Genomic DNA, 27,472 nt, shown 5'->3' with positions numbered 1-27,472 from the left:
ATCGTACAATACCCAATGGAATATGTTAATTACATCCAATTTCCTGCCAATTTTCCCAAGTTGCTCGCGCAATCGACTTCAAGTGGGGGAACCACAATGCGCTGTTTTCATGAAAAGAACTCACTTTCCGTTGAACCTTTGGGCTCGACGGTTCTTTCTATTCTATCGTATTCACACGTAATTTTTTTTTTATTATTTTTCAACTACTTATCCACCTGAACCCTCCTCTACAATTTCGGGTACTCCTGGCCTTTCGAGCCCTCTTCACCAATACCGCGTTAATTATATTAAAAACGTTTAATTTTCAAATTTAAAACGTTTTGCTGTTCGTACTCGACTTATCGTACACAAAGAAGATATGAAAAGAAAAATCTAAAAATACACTTGAAACAGTCTCTCCTATGTTATTTTCTTAGTAAAATGATGTTCAAGATGTTGGTTCGTAATCACCCTCGTAGACCATACAACATTTCATTTTCATTTCTATACGGTCCCGTCGAAAATGTCCAGGTGAACAGGGAGAAACTAAAACAAAACAAATTATCGAATCTAATGTTTCATGCACTTGGTGCCACGCTCTGTTTCAGTTACACGTTTCAATTTGAAATAAATAAAACGCTCTAACGTCAACTCGTATTCCGTTCCGCTGAAAGGATACAAGTTCATCGCGACTAGAAATAAATAATTGTGAACAACCCAGCGCGACTGTATATTTATCCTATCGTCGCGAACGGTTCGCAAAGACCAGAAGTAGCATCTATGTAGCGAAAATCCGTTCACCGATGCTCCGTTCCATCTGGCGAATCCACTTTCCTCTCACCACTTTCTTCATCCTCGTTTCCTCTTAACCTCTCCGCAACATCGTGGCATTTATCACCGCGAACCTGTTCGGCCGCGCTGTACATTACGTCCGTTTGCGATCCTCCGTTGAGCTGCAACGCGACTGGCTGCCCGAGCACCGTGTCGCTGGTGGACATAATCGAGAACGCCGTGTATCTGAATTTCGGTATGATCGCCGTCTGCAAGGCAGCACCTGTCGGAAAGGTGTTCCACTTGCCGACGAAAGGTTCATTCGCGTCGGACGCTTTGATGACGGTCTTGATCGTTTCGGGCTCTTTTCGTTTGGACGTTTCACGGGCCTGGTCACGCCCGAACATTCGAAAGGTCCACGTGACCACGGTGAATGTCACGGCGTTAGTGGGGAACGCACGAAGGATCGTTGAACTCAGGCCCTTGTACAGACAAGAATAGCCCTCGGTTCTCACCGATCTTCTGAAGCAATCGATCATTCCCGTGTAACGATCGCCATTCGCTTGGATTCGGGACTTGATCACGTCTATGGGGTATGTCAGCGCCCAGGAGGCGGTCCCGGCAACACCGCCCGCTAGTAGCATCCACGGCGTCGAGACTGGTTCGGTTTCCGATGTTTTCGTGATCGCCTCGTACGTAAAGAAGTAGACACCGAAGCTGGGCGCTTCCCTGAGCAGCGTGATCCCAAGACCTTTGAACATTCCTCGATAGCCCTCGTGCTTGTACGTGTGCGCGAGACACTGTAAAGGCCCGGTGAATCGACTGGTCGAGTTGGCTTGTAGTTGGATACGAGTTTTAACTAATTCCATCGGACTGCAGATGGGACTCTGGGCGATTCCAGCCACGGTACCAGCGACGAAGTGCGAGGTGAGAGAATCCGGATCGGGTATGTGCCTTTGGGTTTGCCCGTATACACCAAAGATGATGGCGTTCACCACTGCTACGCCTGCCATCGGCGATGTCATCCCTCGGTAAAGGCCTCCTACCTAATCAAATGGAAATTGTTTACCGTTAAACGGAGGAGAATATGATAATTGGAATGAACGTTGATTTTTCCAGAACCATTGATGTGAGATTCGATCAATTCTGGAAATTCACGGTTAAGTGTAATCCGATAATTTTGGGGATCAACATTTTTGAAATTTTAATATTTGATTATACACTTCTCCTTGAGTTTCTGGTTTAGAAACATAAATCACGTATATGATTTTAGTATAACAACGGTAGAAATAAATGATAAATTATAATCACCGTTGTTATGCAACGTACACATTTGTTGTTTGTGGGATAAAGTTAGGAACAGAACAAGACGTTCAATACAGACTACCTTTACTCAAAAAGTGAAAATTTTCAAGTTCATGGTTCTGGCATAGGGGGAATGTATACATATTTAATGGTCATTAGAATGGTTGCATTAATTATAGAACTGACAAAGTAATCAAAGTGGTTGGTTTTACGGGAATGAAATCTATAAAAATGAAAAAGTAGCGGTGGCTATGCGCTGCGATTTGTAGTCAACGCTACCACGGGAACTCGGCTGGCAACTCTTTTTCATTAATATCTCGGTAACGAAGCCTCAGATTACATTGTTGCTAAGGAAAAACGTGTTCCAATTCACCCCCCGAGTGCCCCATTTCCGGGTCGAACAACATTTTTGTAACACCCTGTATATATAAGAGGGGTGTTTCCAATGTTCTGGGAATTGCGATCTTGCTAAATACTGCATGGGTAATGAGTAATGATTTCAGGTACAGACAAATCCTCACAGGTTCTCCTAACGATGTTAGTTAATACCGATAAGAATGCTTTAGCCGCTTGACGAACGTATGTGTGTTTTTAAGTGTTAATTTTGCAACTATGGAAGACGTTGTAACTTCTCAAAGAGCCATTATTTCCTTAAAAATTAGTTTTAAACGAATTGCGCTGGGAATTACTCCCACACCCACCTTATTGGCCTGATCAGACACCCAGCAACTATTAACTGTTGCCAAACTTGAAAAACCTTTACATGCTGGACGATTTCAGAATTTAAATGACTTAATGAAGAGACCCCTAAAAAGTTCTTTCACATGGCCTAAAAAAACTAGTTTCGCGCTGGGATAAGTGCATACAGTTAAGCGGAAATCATATTGAAAAATTACAATGTATTATGGACGTAAATCAATAAAAATAAACATTTTATTACACAATGCCCAGAAATTTGGAAACACCTCTCGTATATCATGTGAACAGTACCTATGTTGTTCTCACGTAATAAATCACAGTATGCAATTACTATGCATTGCACTTCGATGATTTCAATGCGTGGAGTGCACTAATGTTCGAACTGACACTGCGTCGATACTAGCGATACCTGATCGGGAAATTTATCTGGTATCGTGTAATATCAAAGATATAGACACCAAAAGAATCGATATCTCGTCGATACGAAAGCATCGATACCTGTTTGATACTTCTACGAAAATAAGTATGGGTATCGATTTGATACTTCTACGAAAGTAGGGGTCTCAGTTGTCGCTAACACGCAGCAGTAAGCGGTTTTCCTAATACGACTACCCTATTGAACTGATATACCAAAAGTAAGTTTGCATTACCTATCTCTTTCAATTGTGTATCTTTTTGTTTCAGTTCCGTAAAATTCTCTGAAAGTCTGTGTTATATGAAATAATTTATACATTTTCAGGTAGATATAACATTTTTCATGATAATAAATTAGGTTTGCATAATAACGTGTTTATGAGAGATACGGCTAATAGGGACATAAGCAACGAGCTATTATTTTTGTCCCGATTTAAGCTGTCGACTTTCTTTTACGTCCTTTGTTTTTCCGGGTATGCTATTTTAACAATTAAGGAATTAAGATTCCTTCCAGAATACCAAAACTGTTCGTAAAAAGAAGATAGACCATGGGCTGGCTTTTAAAGCGGTTGCAAACAAAAAAGTGTCTTCCAGACTCGCCTCAAAATCAGTTAAACTATGTATGTATGTAATACATAACATTATTGCAACATATTAAAAGGCAGAAAAATACAATTGTAGAGGGTCAAGCTGGTCTACCTTCTGTTTGTTATACATTGACAAACAGGATGTTTTCAAAGAAAGAAGAAATAGTTTTCCAACATTATTTGTTGTTATTTATCTGCTATCAATTATGGTATGACAACAAAAGAAATAAAAAAATTGGCTTAATGAAGTATTAAAATGTATTCCTGTTGCCTGGCAAAAAAGTTTGTTACTTTTAAGTTTATTCTCATCTTTGTATTTATATTTATGTCTATCTATAGACTAAATAAAAATATCATTTAAAAGCACATTTCCTTTTAATTGGTTTTATTCAATTTAGATACGGTGTTACAATTATCCCTAGTGGCAGGGACAAAAGTAACAAATGAGTGATTTTAAATAAAGTCTTGTGTCAAAAAACTGGTGTAATATATTCTAAGTTTTAAAATCTCAGTATGTTGTCCGTTAATCCAGGTTTCTCGTCATATAAGAAGTTTTTAAAAATTCTACCGTATTTAAAAGTTACAAACTGAAAAAGAAAAATTGTTACGTTTGTGCTTGGTCTCCCCTACGTTTGATACTTCACGAAAGTATCGATACCAATACCATATTAACGAATTAGGGATTCCTGCATTCATAAAGTATTTGAAAAATTCGATTATATTTTTCGTGGCGTTGATACGTACTTGGTTGCTATAGAATTGATATTCATTGGTATCGGTCCAAGAGGCATCGGTACTGAAAGTTGATACCTAGTATACGAGATTTCAATGCCTTTCGATACTTCCCACTGAGTACTTACTTAGGTATCGAATTGTTTGAGTATCATCGATATGTATCATATCAGTTCGATGACTAGTGTACAGTCTTAATAAATTTTACCGATCATTGCAGGGCCATTCAATCGATTGTTAAATCATACAAACGTATACATGATCATTTTGAATTATATTAAAGACAGATAAGAAAGTGATTTTTAGATTATGGATTTTCTATTAAATTACCGATTCTTTCGCAAAGATCGCGCGGAAGCAATCCCAATTGCCCTTGTATCTCGGGTTCCGGTAGTCTTGTGTTTGCATGTGAACTTTGATTGTGTCCAGAGGATATCCCACCACAATACCGGCGCACCCTGGAAAATAATTATTTATAACAATCTTTCGAAGTAAGGAATTCATATCTCGTGACTGAAATATAGGTAGACCGATGAATTTTCGTTTTCTTGGGGGGACTTAAAATTCATCTTTACCTTTTCCGTGTTACAATTTTAATTGTAAAGTTTTCCTTTTGTATTCAATTTAATTGTTAAATCTTTGGATATCATTATTGATACGAGTGATTAATGATATTTCACTAATAGTCATGGTTTACCTCCCACACATCCGGCGAAGAAGTCAAGGGCCATTTTCTCCTTGCTGCAATTCCCACGCGTTTCCTCCACCCGTACACGGGTTGGCCGTTTTGAGAACTATCACTTTCGTTTATTCTTTTGGTAGCGTTTAAGGGCGCGTCGATGTATAAACACGTAGTGGATCGATTTGTTTCCACAGAGAGAGAAGTGGAATCCATGAAAGATTGATCCTCGCTCTGTTCTCTTGCTCCTGTCTACGATACGAATGCAAACGAAGAACGATCTCGTAAATAATTCTTTAGTACGATATAAAAAAGATTTTCTAGCTTCTGATCGGAGCAAAAATATCGGGTTCGCCGAAAAGTTCGTTGCGATTTTTCAGCCGGTCGACTTAGCCAATATTGATGCAAATGGTTTTTTTACGTTTCATTTCGATACTCGGAAACTTTGTGTAATTTCCCTCGTTGCGTAATGAGGATTATTGCTGATTAAACACTTTATTCGGTCGTTATCAATCTCTTATGATCGGTTAGAGGCTAGAGCATGATGCATCTTGGGGCAACCCCCCCCCCCCCTCCCCTAGAGAATGAAATTTCGCGAACTTCTTTTGGCACACTTTGATGGCATTCTATCCGTACACCTTGCATAACTTTTGTACAGGTTTGCGTTGCGTTTTTTCTCTTTTTGAAAGAAAACAGAAAAATATATGCCGAGAAATGCTCCTCTTGGATGTCCATCTTTAAAAATTACTTCGAAATTATAAAACAAACTATCGATTCCTCAAACTTTTCGGTTAGGCTATGAAATGACCACATGTGCTTTTAAGATTTGAACTAAAGTCAGTTGTGTTTCGGAGCGCCCGAAGATACAACTCTATCGCCAAAACATCTCAGGAAGTTTTCGGCCAAATCAACACACACACACACACACAATTCAATGTAATAACCGTTCAATACTTACCAAGTGGTAAGTCATCGCTACATCTCAAATGGTACCCCAACGAACGCTTTCATCCCTTTTTCTGTTTGCTCACAAAATTTTCCAGTCCCGTTGATTCCTCCTCAAATGATCACACGGACAAGCTAATGCTCACGGACCGCGTGTACCAGCGGTCGTATAAAACTTCTTACTGAAAACGAACCGTTTCGTTCCCGAAGGAAAGATCGCTTCTTCCATTATCGGCGTGTTATTGGCGCACCAACACAAACATTATCCGTCCAGCTATTACGACAATAATGTTAATAACATTCGACGGACCTATCGCGACGAAGAAGCGGTGTGAGGGTCAACCTCTGATAAGACGCCAGTTTTTATGCCGTCCAATCAGCACTATTTCGCCGTTCATTCGCGTTGATAGACGATAAACAGCTGTTCTCAGACGATTACGACGGCAGAAATGTCATCGTAATTGCGTTGGGAAACGGCGAGAAGTACGGGCGTCGAAAAAGAACCGCTTCAATGAAATACTCCGAAACGCTGAATTGGAAAAGCATCATTTCACGCTCAACGGAGAACGAATTAAGAATCTCATTAATAATTTTATTCATTTACATAACACGGTGTTTTGTATAAGTACTATGATATATTGATATTCTTGGTAGATCTCAGGACGTTCGTAAGATTATACACATAGTAGATAATACATTGCTTCGCTGTCGAAATCCCGCCACGAATTTTGATCAATTTCGTTACGAACGATCTTCCTTTTTTTTTTTTTAAATTTCTGACTATGATTTGTGTAAATTCACGATCATGGTATCGTGCGAATTTTTGCTTTTTAATTTTGAAACGTGAGTAAATAGTGAACGAACTCCGAGATGATTTTTGTTTTTGCGAACGGTACGGTCGAATACGAATAAATAATAATTATTAACAGAGCGATGGTTATGATATTGTTTAAGAAATACGTTTTATTGCAGGGATCAGGATTCTGCGCTTTTATGCATTTACATAAATATTTCTTTGAGCAGCAGAAACGGTTGAAGCAAAGAGTTAAGAGTTGACCCTGGATGCTTTATCTTTGTAAAAACGCATAACATTATGAAATATCGAATGACCCATAGATATACCTGTATACGGGACTAGATATATTTATGAACGAAAATTCTACTCGTGTTATTCATTACCGTAAGTCGTAATATAGTTACTGACCGAAGTTTCTCATCGTCGATATAGATATAGATTTTTTTCAAGGAAAGCATGCTCTAACGATGATTCGTGATATGTTGATATGAACACGTGCGATGAGTTGAAGAAATCAGAATTAATGAAGTAACATCCAAAAGCGTACTGTTTTCTTTTGGTGATATTTAACATTCTAATACACTTTAAACGAAATTAACACTTCAAGGGTTCAGCATTCTAATAATTGACGTAATGGCCGCTGGGATGAATACATTTTATTACCACTTTTATGTGTATTTGTTATTTCTGTTGTTTCTTTTAATCATATATTCAATAATAAGGAAGTAATTACAAAAAAAAAATTAATTTTATCCCTATTCTCATGTTTCGAGTTCAAACCACTTGAAATGAAAAATTCAAAAACAAATTTACAAGATTTAAATTTTCCAAACCAGATGCAAAGTGATACATTATCACTTTAAATATCAATTATTGTTTATACAGAAGATCGTTTAACCAAGGAAATTTAGCCATTTGAGTATCAAATCAGAATTATCGTATTATTCCTATTCTCTTTCGCTTTATGTTCCATTAAGTATATCTTCATATTCAGTTTCTGAACTGATGTTGAACAATTATTTTATCACGCTTAATGTAAAAGAAAACAAAAAATACCAAGAAACGACATTTTTCATCGAATGATCAGGTTGAAATCGAAAATGTGGTTGGTAACCATTTTTGGAAATGCACTTCTGTACGGCCGTGAAGGCAGGAACGTTTTCTCGAAACCTGTAGCGGCATCTCTTTAAAATGGGCCGGCGCGACGCGGTAAGAACCAGTCACACCAAGACGCTCGTCTCGTGAAAATCGTAAGAACAAGTTCCGAATACGTCCAACCCCTTCGATTCGTCGACGATAACACGGTGAAATGTATGCCAAAACGATACCAATACCGCACACCACGTCGGAGAAGAGCAACACGTTTAATGGATCGCCCCCTGACAAGGTGAGATAGACATATAAGAACAAAATCTCTCTAAATTCTGATGTAATTTCGCACGACAGATTGACACATGCCCACTTATGTAAGAATATTAAATTATAATGAAACTATGTGACACATTTTATACATTGGAAAGATGTACATTTTATTTATATAAATTAATTTCACTCGTACCAGGGAAGGAATTAAATGGAAACGGATTTCTTAAGAAAGAAAAATAAAATTAAATTTGCATTGACATTTTTGTCCTCTCACATTTCACGTATTAACATATTTATAAATCTAAAAATAACCAGATTTGTTTATGTTGCTTGTGTTGTGTGTCCATTTTTTTTTGTGTATAGATGATATTTTGAAATTATTGCCCGAGCAGGCAACCATTCATCGAATCTTTACTCGAAGCATTACTTCGAGCACTGTCGGACATATTTTGACACTACAGAGCGTCCCCACGTAAAACCGGCTCCATTCATTGGTTAACTGTATGTACAAATCTATATATTGGAGAAAAACTTTACTTATGTGGCAAATTAAAGTTCAGTGAATGACACCCTGTGGAAACTTGATTTTATTCAGAAACCGTTGCAAAAGATGTTGCAAATCACCTCCTTGTGTCTCTATGCACTCTTTTCGCCGGTGAAATCACATTCAAGTTGTTTTTGTCTAAAACATAAAGATTAATCATTTTGAGTCGGGCCTGTTTTGCGTAGGACGCTCTGTATAATGTACCGTGCATAAGGATGATTTTATTTATTCGTATACATCTTCCAGAAATCATTTGTTTCGATCTTATTTCGGGTAAAAATGTAAAATTCAATAAAACGCATTTCAACGTCTTCAATTGTTTATCATGGGGTTGAAACAGTTTGGTAATTTATAATTACATGGTCCACCTTATATATTTGTCAGATGGTATTGGTTTAGTTGTTATTATTCAGAGAAATACATACTTCAGCAACACTGTTGCCTAATGTTGGATGTCTTGGCGATTAAGCAAATTGTTTTCCAGCCGCTTCCTTTTGCCTTTATTTTATCGATAAGTCTATTATTACGTTCGGCTCAGAATCAGAATATGAATTTCATGACGTCAAATGGTGAAAGTTAATACACATACATTCCACGCAAAATGCGATAATTCTGGTGTACCGCACGATAACTGGCGACACTTGCGGTATTGGTTATCGTATTTTTTTGTTCAATACACCGTTTGTAGCATCGAACGCTTCCTCGATAGATTATACATTAGTTTGGATCGATATTTCATCGGATTCCGTTGACTATTCAATTGATTCTAGCGGAGAGCGTAGAACTGGATGGACTTTCTTATTTTTATTATTACTATTCCGATTATTGCTATTCAGTCACATTGTTTTTCAGTACGTTTTATTAATATGGGCGAGGATACCGGTCAAAACAAGTCAATTCAAAATGACATTTTATCGGTGATCGTGTTTCTTCCAAACAATTCGGAAAACCTGTTTCGAAGCTGATTGGTAAGGGGGATCGTTAAAGACGACTTCGTGAAATTTTTCTATTATGAATGGTACCTACTGTCAATGAATAAATTACAATATAAAATTGAATATGTTCGTAGAAATGAATACAAGTTAACAGAGAAAGAATTCAAGTAGCATGTAATCACATAATGCGAGAGTATTATACATATACAGGGTGGGGCAATAACTATGTCCACTTTGAATATTGCCGTTATTTGTAATAATATGAAAAAATGTTATATACAAAACTTACACGGTATAGAGGGGGGCATATTGTGACACAAAGATTTTCTGCGTGGGTGAAGGTATAGAGGAGATTTCACGGTCATCTCTATTTTTTTTAATGGAATGCTATGTTTTTCTTATCGCGATGTGATAGCCGGCGTTGAGACGACTTCAGCGAGCTATCATTGAAGGTCATGCAAGGTCAAATGTGGTAGTAAAATAAACTTTGTTACATTACAGGAGATGCTCGAAGAGTGGTGACGGTTTGCGTCAATGCAAAGTTGCAATCTTCGTATCGCTGCATCACGTGCATGTCTTACCGTTTCTGAACTTATTCTAGCACATGCTGTATTATTTCATAGGGGACTTTATTAGAAAATGTACCACTAAACGTTCGCCAAATGATGCGGTTACAGCACGACGAGTGTCCAGCACATTATGCTCGGAGAGTAAGAGATGCACTGAACGAACTTTACCCAAATAAATGGAGAGGACGTGGAGGATTAGTTTCTTGGCCACCTCGTTCTCCAGATTTAACCCCGTTAGATTTTTTTCTCTGGGGAGCATTGAAAAATGCTGTTTATCAAGAAGTACCCACTACACCAGAAAATATGAATACAACGGATAATTGCAACATGTGCTAGAATAAGTTCAGAAACGATAATATATGCACGTGATGCAGCGATACGAAGATTGCAACTTTGCATTTACGCAAACGGTCACCACTTCGTGCATCTCCTGTAATGTAAGAAAATTTATTTTACTACGACATTTGACCTTGCATGACCTTCAATGATGGCTCGCTGAAGTCATCTCAACACCGGCTATCATATCACGATAAAAAAAACATAGCATTCCATTAAACAAAAATAGAGATGACCTTGAAATATCTTCTATGCCTTCACCCATGCAGAAAATGTTTGTGTCACAATATGTCCCCCTCTATACCTTGTAAGTTTTGTATTATAACATTGTTCCATATTATTACAAATAATGGCAATATACAAAGTGGACATAGTTATTGCCCCACCCTGTATAGTAAGTATATTTTCTTGTCTTGGAAAAATTTTGCGAAATTAACATACATTTAAATTGAAATTTTGTACGCTTACTACATTTACACTCCTCTGGGACGAAATCATTAAGACTAGAAAATGTAATTTTCTTTTATTTTTTCACTGTATTCATTTAAAATATGTTTATAAATAGTAATGTGAATCGATTGATAGGATATCTCTTCTTTTGTGGTGAGGAATTTCGTAGTGAATATTTCTTCGCGATGATATTCATTTTACCTTTTGGAATCAAGGTTGAGTGAAAGAAAAATTAATCGATCAAACGAACTTACCTGTTGTGAAGTTCGATTATAATTATATGTACAGTTTCGTTCTCGACATTTAACTATGTAGTATTCGGAGCTGCATTGATTATATCCCTTTTATTTACAAGACCGTTGTTAATTTAAAGACCTGAAACGTATAAACTTATACATAGAGGCTTATAACATGGGATTCCTAACATTATTCATAGGAGACAATAATCGAACCAATAAGTAACGCTCAATTATTTAACATAACAGCCTCTGCGAAATTGTTTTTTGTCTTTAACGATAGGTCTATTATAATATTTCACAAATACCAATGACTCCTTCGACCATCCCGCCGTACTCTTTATGATATTTAAATCAACGCCCTTTTTTTAATGCTGCTGAGTCACTGCATGCCTTGTACTAGGAGCCTTATATTTATTATTGATACCGCTATGAGCCAAAGAGGTTTTAATTCATCTAGCAATCGTCTGGCTGGTCGCTGGCTTGTGAGGTTTCCTAGTGGTTATTATCAAACTATGGATGTTACCTCTAAGCTCCTTCGTTCTTTCAAGGTAGGCTTGCAACGTACACGCTACACATAATTCTGGATTTTCAGGAAACCTATGTAAGAACAGGAGTGACTGGCATGTTCTTGAGCGCGAAGTTTTTATGAAACTGTTAATTTTGATTGGAAAACCTCTTTCACCTTCCGTTATATTTATTAATTTGATTAACAAGAATTTGTATTTTCTGCACTGTAGCCAATGCTAAAAGCACAACTAAACGATCCGTAAGCTGTGGTAATGAAAGGACATTTAACGGGAATAATGCAGCCACTGCTTCTAAAACACGAGACACATCCCAAGTATCTTCGTATCTTGGCTTAGTCGGTCTCATCCGAAAACCACCTTTGAAAAACCGCGTAACCATGGACCCTTGAGATATTTTTTCCCCGATTAACAATCCCAAGGCTGTTCGACAATTATTAAGAGTACCATACGATGCTCCCGCTTTAAATCATTCCGTTAACCATGTCAGTGTTTGACTCTTATTAGCTAGGTACGGGTCTATTTCTGACCTGGAACAAAAATTAATCCAATGTCTAACAGCACTCGTGTATTGTTTAATCGTTGCCTCAGCCAGCAATGCCATCATAATATCTATAGATTGATCTAGAGTATTCCTTCTACGGAAAGCCTCCCTGATACTCTCCCTGCCATCAATATCAACGATCTGGCTAACGGATGTTGACAGGATCTGCAGGGCGAAAGTAGCAAAGCAGGTGAAGTTTCGAACATAATCAAAGGCTCAATAAGTAGTGATGACTTTAGTAATGGAAATCATGGCTATGCGCACCATTTTGGAAATACTAAAATTCCTTGTGCCTGGTCTTGTATGATCCTTCGTAACACTTTAACAATCATCGAAAACAGGGGAAGTGCACAAAAATTAAGGTGTTTCCAATTTAATGTAAACGCATCTACCGCTAACGCCTCTGGGTCTCGATGCCAAGAACAGTAATCGTGGCATTTGGAATTACATATTGACGCAAACAAGTCTGTGGACGGGGTACCAAAAGCTTTGACTATTTGTGAAAATGCAGTATTTGACAATTCCCTGTCATCAATATTTCTGTATCAATATTTCTGACAGGCGAATCCCTATCTGCTTCGACATTCTCTTTAGAATGCAATATCGGACGCAAATAACCAAATTTATCTCTCTTCACACCACTTCTAAATATTTCGCATTATTTCATTAAGTCTCGGATATTGAATCCATGTTTAAACCTACGAGCACGGAAACATGGTAGCCGGTCCCTATGTCATTTCTGACCCCACACCGATGTTCTACTACTACACAGCGACGGCGAGGCTCGAGCTCGAGGCCCTCACCGACACTGTACAACACAGTGTCAGTCTGGCTCAAGCTCGAGCCACCGTCACCATGTATACAATGTAATGATTAGCTGGTTCCACATTACATTTGGATTTTCGTGGTTCTTATTACACTAGTTTTTAGTTTAGTTTATGCCAAGTTCTCCCGGGAGAGGGGAAGTGCGATTTCCCCCCCAAGGCCGCAGCTGTGGCTCAAAACGCCGGTAGCTATCTCACAGCCCTGCAATAGGATCTTATTACACTAACTAGAATAAAAATCTCGTGAATTATAAAACAAATTATATTTATTAGTTAATACTTCTGCGGCGTCTTGGCCCGGTCGTTCGCATGTAAACAAACATCGGTCGCTATGCGATTTACACGCAGCTCCGTCACTGCGTGCGTGTTGCTCTCGAGACCGCGTGTCCCCACTCCTGACTCTGTCACTGTGTGCATGTCTCTCTCGCAAACGCGTGACCCAGGGACCGTGCTCGGAGGGTTAAACGTACATATTTACACACATATTCTAGTATCCCTCGAGAGATTGTGAAGAAATATTCTTAATGTTTATACATTGTATATTAGTCCTATAGATCGTGATTACATATGACTTTCTAGATAACATGTGGACGCAATGATTACAAAATTATTAAATACGCATAATCTTTCAATGGTCCCGAATGTCAATGCAATTGAATACGCGTATAAACGATTACATTATAATTGAGTGCACTGATAAACGCGTATTATAAAAATGTGACCTTGTACGATGGATCATAATATTTGTAATTTACTTACGCAGACGCCTTCGATAGTTAACTGAATTTGATAATTTTCAATAGTACTGAATATTTCGCAATTTGACCAAGGAAAACAGTTTTGCAATTTGGTCAAGAATAGGGTCAATAATATTCGTGAACAAGAAATTTACCTTGAATATATAGTGGGTCAAAAAAGTATTTGTACTCCCTTTAAAACAGAACAACTGTTTCAAAATTCGACCAAGTGACTTGAGCTTCTTGTGAAGTTAGAAGGATTAGTGTACTAAATGATGTGGTAACAAAACGTTGAAAAAGTTACAATTGGTCGGAATCGCGAAGAAAATAGTAAAGGTCGCTTTTTGTAACTTTTTTATCTAAGATTGTAATGAAAATTTAATAAATACATTGCTGAGATTTATGTTAGTTATATGCATGCTGAAAATTTTAAAAATGAAAACGGTTAAAAATGTTGAAAATCGCAGTTTCTCGCGACTTTTGACCTACAACTGTAGTATATCTAAAGATTCTTACATCTTTCGATGCCTTTTATTCGTTTCTGTATTAATCGATGTATATAATTAATATAAATCTTCGAAATGTATTTATTAAATTTTCATTACAGTCTCAGACAAAAAAGTTGTAAAAAAACATTTACTATTTTCTTCGTCATTCTGAAAAGTCGCAAATTTTTCAAAATGTTTTTAACACATCATTTAATAAACCAATCCTTCTAACTTCATAAAGAAACTCAAGTCACGTGGTCCAATTTTGAAAGAGGTCTTCTGTTCTAAAGGGTGTACGAATAGTTTTTTGACCCACTGTACTTATTAATTATGTCAGTATCGGTTTAAACAAATTATCATTTGCTGAACAATAATATCCTCGAAGTAACTCAAGGATATTCTAGAATGTTTTGCTTGATCTTGAGCAAATTTTACTCCTTCCGACTAACAAGGGAACATTTCCAGAGCGAACATTTTTTTTTTATTCAAACTGGCATCAATCTGTAGAGAATAAAAAACTATACAACACGTATTTCCTTGTTATATTAACAAATTCTTGGTGGAGGAGAATTTTTTTTAACACCGCAGTTGACACATGTTTTTATGCACCAATATAATTCTACGTTAAAAATCGAGCAACTTTCGTTTCAAGCATTATTCCGATACGACGATTAGTTTGCACATAATTGTAAAAAGTATGTTTCAAGCGTCGAATTTTGAGAGGTGCTGTTCATCTCTTGAAACCAATTTTCTGCACAAACAATATAATACGTGTTCAATAGTTTGTACTTCTCTACAAATTTATGCCAGTTTGAACGAAAAAAATTCCGCTCTGGGGATGTTCCTTTGTAAGTTATTTGAATTTGTGAAGATAAAACAAATTTTCAGACATTGAATGTTAAAAGTAAAAAGAATATACTGCTGCGTTCGTGAAAAAAGAAACGTTTCGTTATTTCGACTGCTGTGCGATCATCAAGGAATTTATGATTCAAGATTCCAGTTAAAGGAAAAGATAATGATGTTTCGACAGCGTCTATCTGTCGTTCATCGTGATCTATATAGAAGTCGATCGTGCGTGAAGTATGTAATTTTTTTGTGTCACGTTAATCACCGACTCACAACGATGTTTTTTTTTATAAATGGAAGGAGAAGGATTGTTCGTTTTTCCATCTACTGAGTGTTCATGAATTGCTCAAATCAAACTTTATCGATATACTTTCCTATGCATAATTGTCTGTGTATATAATTGTTTTTGTTTTCAGTTGCAATACCGGGAATAATCTCAAAGTTTTAATAAATCGGTGAATTCCCATTTTCCGACATCCTTGTGTACGAGAACACCCATCAACCGTTATGTTTCGTTTTCAAAACTGCAAGTTTAGCGTTTGTTTTATGGAAGGTATTGTTTACTGATGTTAAATTAAAATTACTATTCTAATGGAAACAGTTTGCTGTGAAATATATGATTCAGACACAATGTGCGTTCCCTTCTGTCGAAACAATTCGATTATCGAAAACAGTTTGTGATAGAAACGTAAATTCTATTAATTTAAGACATTACTCAATTACGTGTAAAATACTAAACGATGTGATATTTTAAAGTCTTTTTCCTTACCTGTACGTGGTTCAATAATTTTTTTCAATGTATAAAAGAAGTACTTGCACGCTTATGTATAATATGCAATGATTAAAAACACACACTACGTCGGATTAAAGCAATTCAAATTTTTATAACATCATTGGGAAATCTATAAAACTATTTTATAATAGTGGTTGCATATCGATATTTCTTTTATAATCTTTATCTGTGTCATATGGAGATGAAAAAAGCATAATGAAAGTATAAATGTTAAAGTCAACTACAGTCTTCATTTTTACTTTAATAAATTACCTAATACAAGAAAAGAATGTTACATTCTCTTTGGTTACTGTAAAAGAATTTGTGGGTGTATTATAAAATGAAAGCAACATCATGATCCATTTATACCTAATGATATTATAACGGAACCATAAAATCAAAATCAATTAATAGCTCTGGTCGGCCAGGTGTACAGAGAAACGATTTCAGCCGACAATCAGCAACTTTCAAGAGTCAGTAGCTCTGAAAGAATGCAATTGAGGCAATTACGGTTTCTATGACACTTTTTCAGTGAATGTCTTTTATAATAACACTTGTCGAACGTTTAATCGATCGGTCCCGAAGAAATCTCCAGGTATCTCTACGAGTTGTTTCAGTGCGGCCGCTTTACGTTCACCGTGTGTCCATCCAAAAGTCACTTTTGAACAGTGAAATCGACCTTGGCAACCAAACTCACGGTCGTAATTAGTATGATGCAAAACCGGCAGAAATTACACTTGACGTTCGTGAAGTCCCTGTTGTTAACAGTCCTTATTGCATTTTCGTGGAAAAAATCACAGATTAATGACGCGTGAATTGCGTGCAATTTCACGTCGATGTATCGTGGGAAATAGTAATCTCAATTGCTGGAATAACGTAGCTCCAAAAAGTCCAATTTTCCTTTCTTAATGTTATGAAAAACAAACCGAAGATGAAAGAGGGGATCGCTTCTGTCTGTATAAAATAGACGTGTGACGAGTTAATGTAGTGTAGTTTCTGTATACCTGTCGCACCGGGCATAAGACGGTCTCGTAGATTATCAGTTTCTGTGCGATGAACGAGGCTACGGTAATGACGCCAGATGTAAGAATTTTTCATTAATTTTATTTAATAACGGTTTCGATAATTTCCCCAGTGGAATTTGATTGATTCAGATGAAATTTGTTTCATTTAATAAAGATTCAAGTTAAACTTAATTTAAATTCAAACTTAAGATAACTTAAATTCAATGTTTAAATTACAATTTATGACACTACTTGAATTAAACTTGACTGTAATTCTAATGCATACAAACTTTTCACGTTCTGAGCGACCATCGAAATAAACAAGAAAATGAGGAAACACAATACTTACGTTATTGAGACTGCACAACTTATGTCACTGGGCAGCTAAAACAAGATCAAATAGGGCATAACACGGTGATTAATGAACAGAACACAAAGAAATGATACATTCTGCTTTAAAGAATAATAAATTTTAAAATGCATTCTAATTTTTTCATTTCATAATATATGGGTATGAAAGAGGTTCTTACATGTGGGCTGAGATTAAAGCCTATTGGAGAAGTTGCAGGTAGATTTAATATGTGTTAAATGATTTCGATTTAAGATGAAGTGAATACAGATTGAAAATTAACTAACAGATCTTTAATACTTCGTAACTTATAATATGTAAATAAATATGAAAATATTTTGTTATCTTTTAAAAGCCAAGACTCGTATTCGGTGGGAACTACATCAAAGAAGGCAGGGACTCCGTGAGAAGTACCTGTCTGATTTTCTCTCCGAAAGAAGATGACTCTGTTGGAGCACTGGGAAAATATCTACAATTATTCGCTGTAAGTACAATTAATTTCATTACAAAATATGGTCGACAAACGAAAAATTGAAAATTCTCACAGAAGAAATGAAAAAGCATTTCTTTGCCTCGCGAATTAATTTGTAACCATTTAGATCCATAATAAGAACCTATACAGGATGGTCTCTTAGAAACAGGCAACCTTAATAACTTTTGTTATATCGATATTATATAAGTGTGTGTTAACGAGAAATCGATGGTTACAAGGAGTAAACACGTTATAGTAGAAAATATGTTTAACGATTGTTTTCTTCGATGTTGTCAATATCAACACTATTATTTTTTTTAACGTTATATTTTGTTCCCTCAACGTAATAACAGTGAGGAACAAGACGAATAGATGAATCTATTCTACATAAATATTACTGAATTTTTAATTTCAGATGAATCGTTACGAAGTTACAGTGATCACGGCAGACCACTTTTTGTGAAGAGACATCCGGGAGATCGCTCACCATTTATTTGCAAATAAATATTTTTAAATAAAAAAATTACCTTATAATCTAGAAACTGCAATCTTTGAAACACAAACACATTTTTTGAAGAAGGCCTTATAGTTTTCGAGAAAAAAATTCCCAAAGAACACTCTTTTTTCGGCCTCCTGACTGAGCATGACCCCTTGACCCCGAAAGACGATGCTTGAAAAAAGATTGTTTTCGCAGCCAAACCATTCAGACCTGTTACTTTACGCGGTGAGAAACGAAACGTAATATTTTTCGTGACAGCAAAGACAAAGGTGTTGTTTTTCGTAAGATAAACGAAAGCTGTCACTTTTCGTAATGCAGACATTATGTTGTATTTTGAATATTGTCCGTGTGTCTCTACATAAAATCTCATTCGAACGATTTCGTTTTCAGCGACACGAAGTTAATCTGTTGCATATCGAATCGAGAAGCTCCCTTCGCCATGCGAACGTCTACGAATTCATGGTGGAGTGTGCGCCGGGTGGAAACCTCGGTGCTATGATCGAGAATTTACGCGACCAATGCAGTTATTTCTCGATCATTTCCAGGTGACTAATATAGATACGAATTTATTATCGTTTAAACGTTACATCGGTTCCCGTGCGAATGCCAATTTTTATTCCTCTTTCGCAGAAATCATAAGGACAATATGGGAACCGTGCCGTGGTTCCCAAGGAGGATTAGAGATTTGGACAAATTCGCTAATCAAATTCTGTCGTACGGGGCAGAACTGGACAGCGATCATCCTGGCTTCACGGATTCTGTATACAGACAGAGACGGAAATACTTCGCTGACTTGGCTTACAACTACAGAGAGTAAGTTTTATACAACTTTTACCATTGTATGGGCAACCAAAATATTTACGGTTACTGAGCAATCGGAATACCTCTATTTTAACAGATTAGATAAACATAGATAAATTTTACTTTCATACTTGTCCGAAACTCTTAGTTTTCTCTTCCTGTAATATATAAAGTACTATTTTACCATAGACAAGAGTATACAAAACTGGGAATGGAAATTTAGAAATGGTTATCTGGGTACCCGGGTACCCGATTGCCTACACAAAGGTTAACCGCGATAGTCAGAAATAATGTTATAACCCGCTTACCGCATCTTTTTGTTATCTTGTACAAAAATTTTGGTTTCATAAAGTCAAGAACCAATAGTCGTTTTAAAACTGCTTAACGCATTAAACAAATTTTTTAATAAACAATGTATTTGCTCACGATAAATAACGGCATTAGTAGTTACAGTAACATTGTTTTTCTAATGTTTGAATGTCATTCAAAGAAGGTTCGTACTGCCATTTGTCAAGAAATGTTCACAAATAAAGTGATGAAGTAGGTGTCCACTGTAGTGAGCGAATGCAGTTAGCGGGGTTAAAAGTGCCTGTTAAACTATTCTTAGATTACGTCATTCAACATTTTTCGAGGGATGTTTCATAAACGTCAATGAAAATAAAGTAAAAATTATGGACGTAAGCTATGTATAATCTATATTTATACATAATAAAGTATACTCGCTAAATATGTCATTTATGATATTTAATTTGGTTCTGTATTAAATAATAATTTACCTGTTTCAAGTAGTACATTTCCAACTAGTTCACTAAAACTGACATTAATTTGACGTTTCTAGTGGTCAACCCATTCCTAGGGTGGAATACACCAAAGAGGAAACTGATACGTGGGGTGTAGTTTTTCGAAATTTGACGAAACTATACCCAAAATATGCGTGCAAGGAGCACAATCACGTCTTCCCTTTGCTTATCGAGAACTGCGGTTATAGGGAGGACAACATTCCTCAGCTCCAGGATATATCGAGCTTTTTGAAAGGTACCCCATTTTCTGGACGAATGTGAATCATTACTGGAAAGCAGATATACATAGATATACATATTGAGTAACGAATAAACGATAAGACATCAATTGTTATTCTTCATTGAAGAAATATGGGAATTTCAGTTCTAGAAGTTAAGGTAACCCTTTTTTTAAACGAATATTGCAGATTATTTATTTTTACTATGTATTATTTGAACAAAATTCTATAAAACACTGTAGGATAAATCTTGCGTATGGTATTCTTCCCTATGGTATAGTCGTTTCGTTTGGAACTGAAAACACATTTATAAGGAGCAGTTGATGAGATTTTAGAATTGTTTCATTAGTAAATAACTCGTTTGGCATATGTAGATAAAGGGGTGGGTTGACAAAGCGCGATTGTAGAGAGGAAATACTATGCAAAAATTCTAAACCGAATGATGATAATCATTCTGATAAAGATACTAAATGGTCATTAGGTAGGTTCTAGGTCCACGAAAGGTAAACAATTATTAAGAAAATTCCAAGCGTATTTTAAACTATTGCCAAGCAATTAAAGCTAAGGCAATATGAAAACTTTGAAAGCTTAATGATTTTCAACTCAACAATTATTCGAAGAATTCTAAAGATGATAAATTAAATAGTTACTCGGACGATTCTAAAGTGAATAGTTATTGGGTGTTACTAAAATAGTATTGAACATTAAAGAATAATTCAAGACTTCGGTGCAAAAACCGGTCATCTCCATGTTTGGCCATTTTTAGATTAGAACGTGTTCTACTAATAAAAAAAAGAACTTTATGGTTTGGTGCAAGAAACAATTAAATGCCACAAATACTATATTTACTATAAAGAGTATTCCTCAAGAGACTTCCTCAAAAGTTCGAAATTTTGCTTTTTTTTTGTTTATTTATAGTTCGAATATAGTATATTATTGTAACGATAAAGACGATAATAATCAGGAATTAGCGAAGTAAGTAAATCGGATGCTTCAGATGTGTCACTAGTGCTCAAATAAATTTCGAATAATGTTTATACTACGAAACTACTATGTTTCTGTATCCTCATTAATTAATTTTTTGTATATCATTATAAACGTTAAAAAAGTCATTGGCGTACATCATTACTTGTTTGGGGCAAATATCAATCACCTCCATAAGACAATAAATGTTTTAAAAAGAGTGATTTCAAAGAAACTATAATAAATAAACAGGCAAAATGTTCAATCCAATTGTCGGGGAAGTTTACTTTCTGAAAAATCGTTCATTTCTGGGGATGACCGGTTCTTGCACCCTCAATGTCTTCGATTTCAAACTGATTTTAATAAATTCACCGAATTGTTCACAGATTGCACGGGTTTCACGCTTCGTCCAGTGGCCGGTTTGTTGTCCTCGCGAGACTTTCTGGCCGGTCTAGCGTTCAGAGTGTTCCATTGCACGCAGTATATTAGACACGGCAGTAAACCATTATACACACCGGAACCGGACGTATGTCACGAAGTACTTGGCCACGTACCGCTGTTCGCCGATCCTTCGTTCGCTCAGTTTTGTCAAGTTGTCGGCATGGGGTCTCTTGGCGCCCCGGACGAATATATTGAGAAACTTGCCACGGTGAATTAACTTGTTTCGACACACTATATCGCGATTACTTACAAGGGAACTTCGGTAACCCGAAAATTCCGATTTTTTTTCTCAAATTTTGCAAGTTTGCAGGATCCTCCATGGAAGTATCGGGCAATATTTTTTTGGTTACTTCTTGGATTTCCGGATGAAAGACCCCTTAGATGTCAAGATGCATGTTTCCTATTTTTCAGTATATCTTGAAAACTATATGTATAGTAGATATAAAAACAATGAACATTTTATGGTTTTCCTGAAAGCAAATTTTGTTCTTTTTAAAAACAAAATTTATTTTCTTTTTGTCATTTACCTAAACAAGAAGTTTTTAATAATTTTGTCGCACACTTTTACAGATTAGGAAAAACCATTAAAATAGTCATTCTAACAGTTTCTTTCGTATCTATAATAATAGTTTTCAAGGTATACAGAACAATAGAGAAACACGCGTTAATCTATAAGGGCTGTTTTCACTCTGAAGGGACAAAAAACCAGCGAAGAACAAATTGCTTGATTCTATTTCTGTCGAGGTCTCCTAAAAACCTGGAAACTTTTAGAAAAATTAGAATTTTCAGATTATCGAAGTTCCCTTGTTGGTTGTTTTCCTTTCGTTAGACTAACAGGCGTGGATTTTAAATATATTTCAGTGCTTTTGGTTTACGGTGGAATACGGTATATGTCGGCAAAATGGCGAATTGAAAGCATACGGTGCTGGCCTGCTCTCCTCGTTCGGGGAGCTGGAATATTGTTTAAGTGGCAAACCAGAACTGCGACCTTTTGAACCGTCGAAGACAGCGTTGCAAAAATATCCGATAACGGAATATCAACCTGTCTACTTCGTCGCTGAGGATTTTGAGGATGCAAAACAGAAAATGATGTGAGTAAATCAGGCTTCGGTGCTGTATTACGCGTCGCGATTATCTTATCTGCGAACCGCGGCGAATCATCTCTCGTTTGCTTCGTACGAAGAATAATGTTGATACTTTCGAGCTGAATATCACCGAACGAAATGTGTAAATGAGATTGAATTAATTTTTTGATAATATAATTCCCCGAATGGAAAAAGATCGCAAAAAGCTACTTACATACGTATCGTCATAATGAATGGAAATGGTCGATCGAGAACTCTGAAGGCCAGTTCTACTCTCGAGAGATATCTGTTCACAAATATAGTATTCTGTTAAGAAAAAAAACATCATTGAAAATCAATAATCATAGACATATTTTTATGAGTTCTTTTAGGAAGATTAATTTTTCCATTTAATTAATGGTCGAGTCGTGAAAATAAAGAATTGGGATGAAAGTATACGTAATCGGAAAAATGTTGTGTTCGCTAATGGTCTATTGTTTTTATAATTTCAGCAAATTCGCTGAGAGTATCCCAAGAAAGTTCGGAGTCCGATACGATCCGTACACTCAGAGCATCAATATAATTGACAGCAAGCATCAGATTGAAGATCTGGTTTATAACGTGAATCAAGAAGTACAAATTTTAATGGACGCATTAAGGAAACTGAAACAGTAGAACTACATTCTTCGTCGACACCGTGTAACAATTAGTGTAATTATTAACTAAGTAGCATAAATCCTTAAACGTACGCTTGCAGCCAGTCCCTGCGCAAGTTTTTGTATAATATACTATTTTAAAGTCACATTCAGATATTGAACACACGAGAACAAGATTGGCGATGTCAACATTATATTGAATCAATAAAATTTTTATACTATATTGAATCGTTCTTTTTCTGCTATTAATAATTTATGTCCTTTTGACTACATTTACACTCAACTCGATAAGGAAATATTTCCCACAATCTGTTCCATGACAAGTTATGGTGGGCATAACCAAACCTGGTCGAGCAACAGTGTGTGTAACATTTACTTTCACAGACACGACATTGATCTCAAGTATCTATAAAGAGATCCTAGTGGTTTCAAACAAATATTTCACATCGTATTTTTCATATAATAACAAAGGAAAGGGGGTTACGCAAATTTGTTACTATCACTTTTGGAGCATTAGATGTACCTATTCGAGATCATGCTGGAGAGTGAGGAATTTCTAGATTAAGCTCTCTCCTCACTGTCCAAATGTTTCTTGATTTCACATGCACAGAACCGTTGTAATTACAAAAGAATGAAATTTTGATTTCAGCGGTCAAGGAAGATTCCTTTATTTCGATGTTGTATGTATTTGTTCCCAATCTTTGTATCATGTACAATTAAACGGGGATGTTATGGCCTTAACATAAAATAGTCAGACATGTTCCTCGCGTTGCTCCCTTGGAATGTGTACGAATTTCCATCAGTATATATATAATCCATTCAATAACAATTATAAAATATATCGATTTCGACATTCAATAATACACATCATTCTCTACATTACAGATACATATGAAAAGTTTATCAATATACATTTACAACAAAATATATTACTTTCTTCCTTTTTTCGCCATATACATATACATTTATCATATATATATATATACCCTGTTCCCGAACAAAATGCGGGTCTTCGTTTTCCATCAGCTCTTGAACACCATAAAAGTAATTAGGCTATCTGGAAACAGAATGTTCCTGTTCAGACCACCTTTCCAAGCGATTCCACATGCGTTTTTGTACTTTCGTAAATGAAACAAGCTATCCTCGTCCGGTCCCGTGAAGTGTTTCGTCCAGTTTCGCACGTTTAAAATACACAATTTACACGTATATATGTATGTACGCACGGTAGACATTCAGCAACCCTTTTCAAGGGTTTCGGTAAACAACATCAGCATGTCAAAGGTTTCTATACGAGGGGGAATAAATACATGGTTACAAATACATATGTATCTAATGGAAGCAGTTCTCAGTGATTTTAAGTTGTTTCATCGTCTAGTTCAGTGCTGTCCACGGTTTCGGCCACTTATATATTTCTATCGCCACGGCTGCATATGCCGCGTGCTGTTTATACATATACAGTACGATTGTGCGCACAGCTTGACCAAGATCGGTTTCGTAACGCGCATGCGTAAAAACTCACGTGGCTTATTCTGTTGTACCAGGCTGATGGTTGTAGTGGCTAATGACAGATACTAATGAATGAAAAAACGCTACTACTTTCGGCGGAATTTACTTTTTTTCATTCACTTTTACCGAAGTCTTCTATTGGATGTGTATTTGGTTGGCGGTATCCACGGCAGACATAGACGCAACTTATTACGCATAGAAAGAGCCTTTCTTCTAGCATCCGCAGATAGCTAGCCGCAAGGACGAAACCTTGCCTGCTTGAGCAGTGGTCCTAAGGTGGAGTATGTATTGAGTATGCACACGAGTGCGTTGGTGTATTGTCAATGGGAAAATATTGGATTGAGTCATGAGTAATTGCTCGTGCAGGTGCTGGGTGATAAATTTTTGTCAAGTATTTCAAATGACCTGCAGTCCCTTGCCGCCATGGTGGTTACTCTATGTCTAACGATAAAACAGTCTAAAAACAACAGTTAGCAAATGTAGATCGTGTACTAGTACAATTTCTGGTGTAGTTGATATGGAGAAGTCAAAACAGCATACTAGTACCACGAACAAAATATGTGATGTTATTGGTCAAGGTGTACTATCAGAACGTATAGTACGGAATTGGTTCGCCAAAATTTCGTTTTGGAGATATGGATGTTCATTGACAAGTTCTTTTTCTCAAAGCTACTTAACTTTTTTTCCTCCGGGGATTGATGAGCCGTTAAATAAATGGGGAAAAAGTTGTACTTAGTAATGAGGAATACGTTTTAGATCAAGTTATTCTGTAACTTTTTTTAGAAGAGTAATAAAGTTGGTGCCGACGAACGGCAAGTCCTTCAGTCAGGGTACCTCTAGCGGTCAAACAATACAGTTAGAAGGCCGGATTGAGAAATTGGTAACAATGTCCATGGGCTTACTAATTTGGTTGGCCGCAAAGTTCGTGCGGTTTTCTGGTCATAGTTGCCTTTAGGCAATAATTAATTTTAAACATAATTAATTTTAGTTCAAATTTTGAAGGCACACGATTAATTGATAGCTAACTTTAACCGTACATTTTAACCAAAAAGTTTGAAGACAGGGTTTATTCTATAATTTTGGTATAATTATAAAGACGGACATCCAAAAGAAGCATTTTTAGCATATTTTTCTGTTCTATCTCAAAAAGGAAAAAAACACCACACAAACTTGTAAAAAGTCATGCAAGGTGTACGGATAGAATTCTACCGAAGAGCGCCTGTGTTAGAAGTGGTTAGTGAAATTTCGTTTTCTTTTCACTCCAAGATGCACCACACTCGAGCTGTCCACAAGAGATTTACAAGTAAAGTGTTTAATCGACAATAATCTTCGTCACAGAACGCGGGAAATTGCGTAAATTCTCCAAGTATCGAAATCAAACGTAGAAAACCGTTTGCATCAACATTGGTTATGTTACCCGGCTTAAAAACTGCACCTACTTTTTGGCCAATTCAATACTTGAAGCCATGCTATCGATAGATTTTGTCTTACCCGCATGATAAAACTATTTTGGCGATTCTTACAGTTCATAGACAAAATATAGCGAACTCGTGAAGTGTTAACTCCTAAGCAGGTCTTGCACTGGTATTGAACAAGTCTTATTGTCAACACGCGTTCCAATTTCGGAATCAGGCTGGTTTTTACAGGGATAGTACATAATGGGGAGTTGGATTTGAGCTGAGATACTTTTTGCGATTCTGGACAAGCATTAAAAACATTTCCATTTCGAATTTTTGTCAAGAGTATCGTCCCAAGGTGTGAAAACATGTCGGACAAAAAGATCTTATAAGTTCGCTGTATCTTATCCATCAACCATATCTACAATATTTCTTTTTTGCAGAGTCACTTGAGGTAGTCCCTAAGAAAGTCATTATACTTGTTTTACTGACGATACACAGTGTGTCCAGTAAATCGTGGTACAACTGAAACGGAGATGTTTTTAACTAAAAACTAAAATTAAAACTAAAATATTGAATAACATTTCATTTTAAATGAGCTTTCTTTTCGAGGAAATCGAGTTCAGGATTTCTTCTGATACGTGTACTGATATACATTTGTATACACTTATCACTGATTACTAATACTTGTATTAATGTTTACAAATATTCAGTGTCGAAATATTATTAATTTTTCACAAAAATAAATAATATTATAGCACATATTAGCTATTGGTTGTCAAAAAGGTGCGTGTACAATAAATGTTCAAATTCAATTTTCTCATAAAGCAAATTCCATGTAAAAAAATTTTAATTTTACATTTTCGATATGTTTCTCTGTTGTACTACGATCGACACCCTCTATAACGGACTTTTACTCGAAATCTTTCGCTCTTGTTCTTATTCACAACCGTGCTCCAAAGTATTCCAGCTTTTACTCCGCCACAGATTGAGTTGTCCATCTATCATAGGAACAAAACAAGAGGACACAGAACGTTATTATTTAACGTACGATTAGTTGGCCAACATCGATGCGACTGTTTGATCGATGATCGTAGCTATGTGCGCAACAATCGCATGGTTCTTGTATAAAATCTCTCTTGTTACAAGTTGGATCACGATAAATAACGATTTTCCATACGACTTCAGTGTTGAAGCAAAAGTTTTAACAGATCGTTACGCG

General features: G+C 36.3%; 2 protein-coding genes across 2 annotated transcripts; one reads left to right on the top strand and one right to left on the bottom strand.

Annotated features, from left to right (window-relative positions):
* Positions 1–776: 776 nt before the first annotated feature.
* On the bottom strand, positions 777–5,218 carry LOC107189126 (mitochondrial basic amino acids transporter-like). Its single transcript, XM_015577600.1, has 3 exons — positions 5,185–5,218; positions 4,818–4,945; positions 777–1,796 (listed from the first exon to the last, which is right to left on the bottom strand). The coding sequence occupies exons 1-3, from the start codon at positions 5,216–5,218 to the stop codon at positions 777–779; spliced, it is 1,182 nt and encodes a 393-aa protein (XP_015433086.1).
* A 2,952-nt stretch (positions 5,219–8,170) lies between these two features.
* LOC107189135 (protein henna) lies at positions 8,171–23,570 on the top strand. The gene is made up of 8 exons (XM_015577608.1): positions 8,171–8,294; positions 17,789–17,917; positions 18,795–18,949; positions 19,035–19,217; positions 20,044–20,240; positions 21,573–21,835; positions 22,489–22,718; positions 23,204–23,570. Exons 1-8 carry the CDS (start codon positions 8,217–8,219, stop codon positions 23,364–23,366), a joined length of 1,398 nt encoding a protein of 465 aa, XP_015433094.1. The 5' UTR covers positions 8,171–8,216; the 3' UTR covers positions 23,367–23,570.
* The last annotated feature ends 3,902 nt before the right edge of the window (positions 23,571–27,472 follow it).

The sequence above is a fragment of the Dufourea novaeangliae genome, unplaced genomic scaffold (genome assembly GCF_001272555.1).
Source record: "Dufourea novaeangliae isolate 0120121106 unplaced genomic scaffold, ASM127255v1 scaffold144, whole genome shotgun sequence".
In the NCBI taxonomy this organism is placed as follows: domain Eukaryota; kingdom Metazoa; phylum Arthropoda; class Insecta; order Hymenoptera; family Halictidae; genus Dufourea; species Dufourea novaeangliae.
The sequence above is the reverse complement of the archived record's forward strand: the minus strand, read 5'-3'. Positions and strand labels throughout refer to the sequence as shown.